The sequence below is a fragment of the Corvus moneduloides genome, chromosome Z, assembly GCF_009650955.1.
Source record: "Corvus moneduloides isolate bCorMon1 chromosome Z, bCorMon1.pri, whole genome shotgun sequence".
NCBI classification, from domain to species: Eukaryota; Metazoa; Chordata; class Aves; order Passeriformes; family Corvidae; genus Corvus; species Corvus moneduloides.
The window spans coordinates 68,151,153-68,160,294 of NC_045511.1; the positions used below are offsets into that span (position 1 = coordinate 68,151,153).

At 52.9% G+C, this 9,142-nt stretch overlaps 1 protein-coding gene across 2 annotated transcripts; it reads left to right on the forward strand.

Annotated features, from left to right (window-relative positions):
• Window positions 1–2,561: 2,561 nt before the first annotated feature.
• Window positions 2,562–8,941, forward strand: LOC116438386. Of its 2 annotated transcripts, none has more exons than XM_032097261.1 (6): window positions 2,562–3,610; window positions 3,850–4,037; window positions 5,681–5,801; window positions 6,873–7,441; window positions 8,037–8,150; window positions 8,476–8,941. In XM_032097261.1, the coding sequence occupies exons 1-4, from the start codon at window positions 2,590–2,592 to the stop codon at window positions 6,881–6,883; spliced, it is 1,341 nt and encodes a 446-aa protein (XP_031953152.1). In that variant the 5' UTR covers window positions 2,562–2,589; the 3' UTR covers window positions 6,884–7,441; window positions 8,037–8,150; window positions 8,476–8,941. The 2 variants fall into 2 exon arrangements, with proteins under 2 accessions (XP_031953152.1, XP_031953151.1); XM_032097260.1 differs by having other exon boundaries at window positions 8,530–8,941.
• The last annotated feature ends 201 nt before the right edge of the window (window positions 8,942–9,142 follow it).

Genomic DNA, 9,142 nt, shown 5'->3' on the forward strand with positions numbered 1-9,142 from the left:
AAAAACTGTCTGAGCATCTGAGATGGAAAGGTGAAGGCAGTGACACAGCTGTGTGCCAATCACAGAGAGTTAAAAATTGTGTCTTCCTACGCTGCAAGGAGATCCTACATGCTAGCAGAAGAGCACAAAGGACAGTTTCACCTGAAACACACACTAATGTATTGCAGATATACTGAAAATATTAATAACTTCTAACAGCTTCTCAAAAATAAGTCAGTATAGACTGTTTTAACGTTGCCCCTGTTGCACATAATAGCAGGAGACTAGTGAAAAAATATATTTACATACAGCATATTTCACTTTCAGAACTGACTGCTCTTTAACTTGGAACTGGTAAGTATTCACCAGTAGGAAAAACACTAAAAACTGCATTTTCAAAGTGGTAAAAATTGTGATTCAAAAGCTACAGTGCCATGTAGGGGAAAAGGAAAGACATGGAACAGCAATAATACTTAAAGTGATCAGGCCTGCGCACTGAGTTATGTTCTCTACAAATTATTTTTACAGGGGCAAGGAGTAATTTTTAGAAAAAAATCTTATTCTAAAATCATATACCACAGTTTTAAGGATTTTTCTTTCCTAAAACTTAATAACCTTTTCTGTTGTTAATTTTTAAGCCAATTTTTGGCCCAAACACTGAAATGTAATACCCATTATTTGCCTTGTGGTGTCTGTAACCGACATTAAATTCTCCCAGTAGGGTAGAAAATTGGGAAAGAGTCGTGCTGGCAGACACAAGATAAACACACTTCTTTTCAAGTTTCAGTATCCTTAAAACACAGCTAAGGGTAACTTCTCATTCTTAGCCAGAGAGTACTGTGGAAAAGTCAATGCAACCATAACCATACTACAGGGGTGAGTAAACATTCCAATGGACAATCCGCTTTTCAGCCACCTGCTTCCCCATCTCTAGTAGGGCACAGGTCCAGTGATCGTGTGTTTCTCATGACTCACAGAGATTACAGAGGAGATCTTCAAAGAGGCTTTCTGGATGAAGCAGCACATAGACAAATGTGTGGGAAATAAGGGCCACGAAACATGGGGAAAGATGGCCCTTCTTTTCTGAACTCCTGTCTTCTCCTTTTTGCCTATTCCTTAGAAATGTTGTTGCAATTCAGTCGCTGGGATAATTTTTACAAGAGTTGTTACACTGCGTTTAAAGAAAGACAAACCCCATCCCACCGAGGTGGATCATTCATAATTCAGGTACTGTTTAAAGATATTTAAGAGGAATTGGGAAGAGGTTTTCTAGGTAGCGGGTTTCAATTTTTCTGAGAAAGCCAGCACACAGAGGAAGAGATGACAGGGCATCTTTAAACCACTCAGTGCAAAAGACTATTCCAGAATGTGGTGAGACCAACAGTCCTTGGGTCAGCATGTCACCCACAGAGCAGGGACTGAAGTGACAGGGCAGGGCTCCTCACAAAGGGACCTGGAAGGAGGGCAAGAGAAGGCAGTGTTAGCTGGAACTCAAGACAAGCTGGATGTAAGGAGAACATCTGCTCTGTGTGTGGGGTGAGCTTATGCCATAGCACCAAACACACTCACATGAGCCCTCAGGGATAAACGATGCAAAGACATTAAAAAAAAAGGCATAAATTTAAAAAGAGGGGGAAATAAGTCTATTTTTCCCCAGCTATGACTGAAAAGTGTTTCCAGTTCAAGAGTCAAGAGAGAATTTAAAATAAAAAGAACAAGTGACACTAAGCACAGATCTTTGCAAGATCTCCTTTTTCAGTCTCCATTGAAAAGACTTGGCTACAGGAGGGATTTTGCATTGGAACTCGCCCCAAAATGGGGAAAATAAAGAAGAGAAGAGGTGATTCCTGAGGAAAGAAAAAGGCAAAACATCTTGCTGAAGACACCAGCGTGAGTTCACTACAACTCTAGGCCATTAATCCCTTGGGGAAAGCAACATCCTTCCACGGGACAGGATTTTAACTTTGATGGCAACGCTGACAAAATTGCTGCCCCTTCCTGTTGCCGCTTCTGATTCCAAAGGAGAAATGTGCCAAATCTGCTAAGACAGGCAGAGACAGTGAGAAAGAACCAGCCAGCTGGCTGGAAAAGAGGCAAAAAGAATGTCTTCAAGTCTCTCCTTGTCATCATTTCCCCTTGTCCCATTTGACCCGTGTGCTTTGAAGTGGAGAACTCTGTTTGCAACCCCAACCTAAATAGTGAAGCTACACAGTCGAAGACCTTTTTCCTCACTTCAGCTATGCTGAACACAGAGCGGTTTTGCTTTCACTGGACAAAGAGGAACCCGAGTTTCCCACGGGATTCCTCAGTTTGGACCCCTCTCCGAAAGTTCCCCTCTGCGCATGCCTTGGTGGTTTGGGGTCGTGCTGCACACCAAGGCCAGAAGGCCGATTCCAGGCAGAGAAAGCAAGGGTTTGCCCCGTGCCGGTCCGTGCCGTGCCCGGGCAGCGCCCCGGGAGCCGCCCCGCCCGCGCTGTGCCCGCAGCCCCGGCTTTGTGCCGCTCGTTCCCGCGCGGGGCCCAGCGCAGCGCCCCCCTCAGGCCGCGCGCCGCCGCTGCAGCTGCGGCCGTTGCGCTGCGGCCGTTGCGGCGCCAGTGGGCGACAGGCGCGATGGCCGAGCTGCCGCTGCCCGCCGGGCTCGACGCCCGCACCTTCCCCGCCAAGCTGTGGCGCCTGGCGAACAGCCCCCGCGTCCGCTCCGTGCGCTGGGACAGCCAGGGCCGGGGGCTGCTCATCGACCGCGCACGCTTTGAGCAGGAGCTGCTCAGCTCGGCCGGCGTCCAGGGGCCGGCCCCGCGCACCTTCAGAGCCACGCAGTTCCGCAGCATCGTGCGCCAGCTGAACCGCTACGGCTTCTACAAGGTGCCGGGCCGGGCTGGCGCGGCTGTGCCGGGCGGTGCCGGGGCCATCGTCCACTATGGGAACCCCTGGTTTCGCCGCGACCGCCCCCACCTCCTGCTGCGCATCAGGCGCCGGAGCACGGCCAGCAAGCACCGCCTGGCGCCCGGGCCGGAGCGGCGCAGGCGCTCGCCCTGCGGCTCCCAGCAGCGCCCCCGGCAGCGGCCGCGGCCGGCGGGGCCGGAGGGGCGCGGGCGGTTCCAGGCGCTGCCTCGGGAGCGGCCGCCGCTGCCGGCGGGGCGGCCGCCCAGCGGCTTCTTGCTCCTGCACAGGGAGCGGACGCTGCCGGACGGGCGGGAGCTGCGCAGCCGGCGGCCGAGCCGCTTCCAGCAGCCCCCCAGAGAGCGGCCGCTCCTGGCCCGGCGCCCGCCCTGTGGCTTCCACCTCCTCCACAGGGACCGGCCGCAGCCGGCCCGGCGGGACGGGCCCAGCCGCTTCCAGGAGCTGTACGGGGAGCGGCCGCTGCCTGCCGAGCGGGAGGTGCCCAGGATCCCGCCCTGCGAGCTCCTCGGGCTCTACGGGGAGCCGCTGCTGCCGGTCAGGCGGGAGGGGCTGAGCCGCCTCCAGAAGCTGTACGGGCTGCAGCCGCCGCCGGCCGGGCTGCCGCCCTGGGCTTTCCAGCAGCCCCACATGGAGCGGCCGCCTCCGGCCGGGCGGGAGCTGCTCAGGATCCCGCCGTGCAGCTTCGAGCAGCTCCAAACGGAGCAGCAGTCCCCAGCCTGCAAGCCATCAGGTAGGAAAAGTGTTCCAAAAGGTCGTGAAAAGTGACCGTTTGAAGTATTTCCCCACAACGCTCTGTCATTCCCAGACAGAAATTGTCAAACCTGCTAGGAAGGGGGATCTGGAAAGCCGGAAGAATCTCTGTCTGGTTTTCCTGTGTGCTTCCTGTGATGTTTGCTGCAAGGCAGCAATCGAGCTCTGTGTCCCAAAGCCACATTCTGGAGCCTGACCAATGTGTTTGGATTCCTGCAGCCACACCGGACAGTTCAGCCTCCAGTGCTCCACCTGGCAGTGCTGCTTGTGCAGCATCGACGACCTCCAGCAAGACACGGAATGCACCTGGGCAAGAGGAATTGCCTTCAGCGGATCTGGGCCTTCAGGTCGAGGCAATGATTCGGGAGATCAGGAGATCCGTGGCTGAAAGGTCTCCCTTTGCTCAGGTAACCCCACTGGATGGGAATGAAGGGGCTGGGCTGAGAGCTTTTGAACATTGCTGCAAAGGCTTCTTTAGTTGATTTCATGATTATTTAGTGATTGAATTCTTGTTGGTCAAGCAAGATTTCTAAAAGAAGAGGGATGACAAAGTCTCCCCCCTTAGTGAGGATGAGAGGTGTGATCCTGTGGTGGCCACGTTTGGGTGCTCCTTTTGCTGGGAAGAATCCCTGGTGCAGGGGCATTTGTGGTGATGCTCTGTAGGTTCTAAGAGGCTTTGTTTGGTGGGACAGAAGAGAAGAGTGTGGGGAGAATTGCCACTGAAGGCAAAGTGTCCCCTGCAGGGAGGGGCATGCGAGAGGTGCCTCTGTTAGAGCAGCAGACGTGGGCTCTGCCTGTTTTGGGTGGGAAGGCCAAGGCAAAGCAAGGGCTGGGCTGCAGCTGCTGCTGCTGCTGCTGTGTGAGCCGTGCCGAGCGTGCAGGCGCTGCCAGAGCCGTGCTTGGGGATGGGCTGGAGCTGCAGCTTTCTGCTCCTTCTGTTTGACAGATGCAGTCTTGGGATCAGGAATCCCATTTCTCTTAACTCTTGCCTCTTCCCAGACTTGCCTGGAGTGTCTGTGTTGGCACAGGCCTTTTTGCAGGCTGTTCTACATGTTGGCCAGAGAATGTCTCTCTTTCTATTCGTGTGCAGCCCCACTGCCTGCAGTACGTTTATGGTTGAGGAAGGGCAGACTCAAGGTGGGGAGTGGGGCTTTCTGGATTTACCAATATGTTGTTCTCAAGTGTGATGTCTTCTGTAAACCCCCACACAGCAGTTTTTAAAGGCATTTTATTCCCTAATAAAAGGAAATATTGCAAGCTCTGAACCATCTTTAGAATCTTTAGGATTCTGGTGGACAGGCTGTTGCAGAGGAGATGAATATTCTGGAAGTGGTCATAGTGAGAATATCTTTCTGTCTAAAGGTAACTTGCAGGTGCTTAATCTTGGGCATTTCCTTCCTCAGTGGAATTAGGAAACACAACTTGGTTGTCTGGCTTTTCACGTCTTTTGGGTTGGTTTCTTTGGTACCCTCCAGATTTACAGAGTTTTGGCACTGGAAAATTTGATGCTGGAAATACCCTAGGTCCATAAACGTTTGCCCGGATCATCCATACGGGGCAGCAGCAGAGGGCTCCAAAAAGCACCGCCTTGTGGTTGATGGTCTGAGCGGCTGGGTGGGGGGTGGTGAGAGAGCCAGGCAGAAATGTGTGCTTTGCGTGCAGGTTTGCAGCACCCAGCCCTGGGCAGTGCTGGCAGCGAGCTCTGCCCCTGTCGATGGCCGTGTTGGGAAGCAGGAGGGCCCCAGGCTTTCTGCTGGCTGATTTCTTACAGCTGGTGGGAGAAGCCAGGCTCAGAGTGTGAGGGCACGTCCCCTCCCTTGGTGTCTCCTGGTTTTCCGAGTTCACCGTTTGCCTCCAAGGTCATTTTGTAAGAGCTTCAGTTGCACCTTGGTCACATGAATCCTGAGTTTCAAACGATTGTCACGTGAATGGTTTGGGCAGCGTTCCCCTCCTGTTGGGAGTGGAGAAGAAGATTTGTTGTATCCCTGATGGGATTCCAAGAAAATACGGAGTGATCTTTGGGTTTCTTTCTTTCTGGTTTTCTTTCAAGGGGAATGCTAATGTTGCTGCCGAGTCTTCAGGAGGGGAGGCTGGGAACAGGGCTGCAGCAGAGGGAGCTTTGCCTGGCACCGAGAGCTGCAGGAACAGTTCCCCAGAGCCCGAGGAGCCTGGTAAGGAGAGAGCCCACACTGCTTTAGAGAGCTCTGAGGTGGCTGCTCTGAGCCTGCCTCTGGCAGGAAGGGAGATGAGAAGAGTTGAGTTCTGTCTGCAGGGCTGGTGCTTCCTGGTGCCTTTAGGTCAAATCCTGCCCTGGCACAGCCTCCCCGAGCCCTGCCCTCCACGCTTCTCCAGGGGCACTGACACCGAGTGCTGTGCTGTGGCCAGAGAGCCGTGAATAAACCCAGCCTGTGGGAGCTGTGTCACCAACCTGGCTGTCCCAATTTTGTGAAGTCCTTGGATGAATTTACTGCAGGGTGGAGGCCGGGCCGAAGGACTCTTGAAGGAACAGGGGAAATAAAAGGGCAAAACATCAGGCTAAAAGTCCAAACGTTTGGTCTCAAATCACCGACTGAAGGTAGTACCAGTCTGCTGGTATCTGTCCTGAGACACAAGAAAAGCAAGGAGCTGAACATCAGAGGCCAACCCATTGAAAAATCACAAATCCAGTCACAAAAGGAAAAGCCTGAATGAGCCCAGATCAGCAGGACCTAAGAGGACAGAGGGAGCACTTTGGATCCATTCCTTAGCCAAGCTGGTGCAGCCTGCAGGCCTCGTGGGGAGCTCTTTCCCTCCCAGCTCTTTCTGCCAGAGCTGATGGTCGAGTTGGAGCCTCTGTTGCTCACTGCAGAGGGCAGTTTGTAGGTCCCAGGTAATGGTTCATAGTTCACAGCACCCTTCAGCTTCAGCCATTCCAGTGAGGACTGAGGTGTCTCTGTCAGCACAGAGAAAGAGCAAGGCTGGGCTTCTGTGTGGGAGCTGGGACTGTCTGTGCTTCAGGCTCTCGTGGGTGCCATTTGCACTGCGGGTGCTGAGACTCTATTGGGACACTTCAAACCTTTGGAGGTTTTGAAAACTTGAAAGGATCCCTGTTCTTTAAAGAGCAACCTTCAAATTCCCAAGTGAATTCCCAAGTGATGGCCCTTTCAGGCCATCTTTTACAGTCCCTGATAGAAGGACAATTGCTGCCCAAGGGAAATGCGCATGAGGGCCGGTATTGACTCAGTGTTGCCTTTGCTTCCCAGATTCCATCTGATCGACCTCTCCAAGAGGGCTGTCCTGCATGGGAGGAAGAGACAGAGGGAGAGCCTGTGATCGGTAGGCGGGTGCAATCCCTCTGTCTCTAGTTGCATTTATAGAGGTGTAGTTATATTCATAGATTTATGTAGTTGAATTTAAATGTCTAGATAGTTGTAGTTACAGATCTGAGTAGTTAAATATATATTTGTAGTTGTAGATGTATAAAGTTATTTTTTATATATGTAGTTGCATTTAAAGATGTGAAGTTACATTTATATATGTATATAGTTATAAATGGGCATAGTTATATTTATATAGCTATAGGTATATGGAGCTTTAGATAGATTGATAGATATTTGAATAAATACAGGCTGCTTTTTAAGCTCTTTCTCTACTCTGCTTCGTCTCTCACCTCTTGCTTTTGCCCCTGTGCCCCCTCTGTCCCCTCTTCCTGTGCTGGCTCCGAGCTGGCGGCCGGGCCGGGCGGAGCAGCAGCTGCAGCCCCGGTGTCCCTGGAGCGGTGGGAGCTGCCGGTGGCCGCAGGCCCTGTGCCCTGAGGAGCTGCTGGAGGACGGTGAGACAGAGGGGGCTGGGGAGAGGTGACACTGAAGGTGACACTGATGTTGAGGTGCTGGTGGGGCTGTGGGGATGGTGGGGGAGCAGAGGGGAATGGTGGGGATTGAAGGGACTGGGAGAGCTGAAGGGAATGGTGGAGCAGAGAGGTGTGGAGGAGCTGCTGGGGATGGTGGGGACTGAGGGGACAGGGAAGTGTCCCCACAGGCTAAGGGGGGTGTTAGGACTGAGGGAACTGGGAGGACTGAGCGGAGTGGCAGGAACTGAGGGCTCTAGAGGGAGCTGAGGGGAACAGTGGGGCTGAGGGAACTGGGAAAAGTGGGGAATGAATGGTGGGACTGAGGGGTAGAAGTTCCGCAAGGGAAGAGGCACAGGCTGAGGGGGGTGGCAGGTCTAAGGGGACTCGATGGGTCTGAAGGGAGTGAGGGGGGGTGAGAGGACTTTGAGAGTCTGCAGGAACTGGCAGGACTGGGGGTTTGCTGAGGGCATGGCTGGGCTGAGGGGATGCAGGGGGCCAGCAGGGAGCACAGTGGGGTCCGGGCCTGCGGCTCTGCCAGCCCTTGGAACCAATTCCAGAGCCTCCGCTTTTGCCACAGCTGCCCTGAAGACCTTGAGAAGAGCCGGAGAGTGATGGGAGCCAGCAGGGAGAAGCTGAAGGCCGCCAGCAAGAGCAGCGAATATGGACCTGCTGCTGCCGCCCGAGACCCTGGGTGAGGCCCCAGGGCCGCTGAGGCAGGGTGGGCGTGAGGCTGGCGTGGGCTTTGGCCGCGGGCACTGGCCGGCTGGGCAGGAGCGGGCCCTGCCCGTGCTGGGGCCACTCAACGCGGCTGCCCCGGGCGGCACAGGGGCTGTCCTTGGGCAAGGCAGCTGTGCCGGCAGGGCCCGGCAGCGGTGCCGGCTGTGCCGCGCTGCCGGGGGCTGCGGGACGGTCCCGCCGGGGCTGCGCTCGCCACAGCCTGGCCTGCTGGGCCTGCTTTTTCTTTCTAAGCCTCCTGGGGAGGCTCTGAGATTTCCTGTTCCCTGATGGAAGTGCAGCTGCTGCCAAGGGAAACGTCCCGATCCTGACTCAGTGTTCCCTTTGCTTGCCAGGTGTCCCATCTGCTGTCCCTGTCCAGGAGAGCTGCGCTGCGCGGGAGGAAGCGACAGAGGGAGAGGCTTTGAAGATGGGGCGGCTGGAATCCCTCTGCTTATAGTTCTGCTTATAGATGAATGGACTTGCATGTAGAGCGTGATAATTATATTGATATTTACGTATGTGCTATTTGCATAGGTATATTTCTATGTGTATGTTGTTACATGAATGGATGTAGTATGTATATATGAATGTGTAGATATATACATACATGTTTCTCGTTACATGTATGTGTATATATGTATCTAAGTATATATGTATGTTGTTATATCTCTGTCCAGTTCTATTTCCTGTTTATACAGTTATCTAGGTATCTATTTCTAGTGATGTTGTTGTAGGTATTTGGCTCTTTAAATAGGTGCATTGGTATTTGTATCGGTATATATGTCTGGTTTTCTATTTTTATATGCATATTGATCTATTTCTGTAATTATATTTACACGTGTTGGGATGTTTAGCTGTATATTTGTATAGATGCAGTTGTTTTATCTATTTATGTATGTATTGTAGGTAATATGAGTATTTATGTTTATATATTATATAAATATATATAAATATATGTAAATATAT

Bases quoted from the DNA above. Each gene is read 5' to 3' on its own strand.
- LOC116438386 (XM_032097261.1), top strand. From the start codon at position 2,590: ATGGCCGAGCTGCCGCTGCCCGCCGGGCTCGACGCCCGCACCTTCCCC. The intron at 3,611-3,849 runs GTAGGAAAAGTG...GGATTCCTGCAG, and splicing joins CCCAGCCTGCAAGCCATCAG to CCACACCGGACAGTTCAGCC. The intron at 4,038-5,680 runs GTAACCCCACTG...TTTTCTTTCAAG, and splicing joins AAAGGTCTCCCTTTGCTCAG to GGGAATGCTAATGTTGCTGC.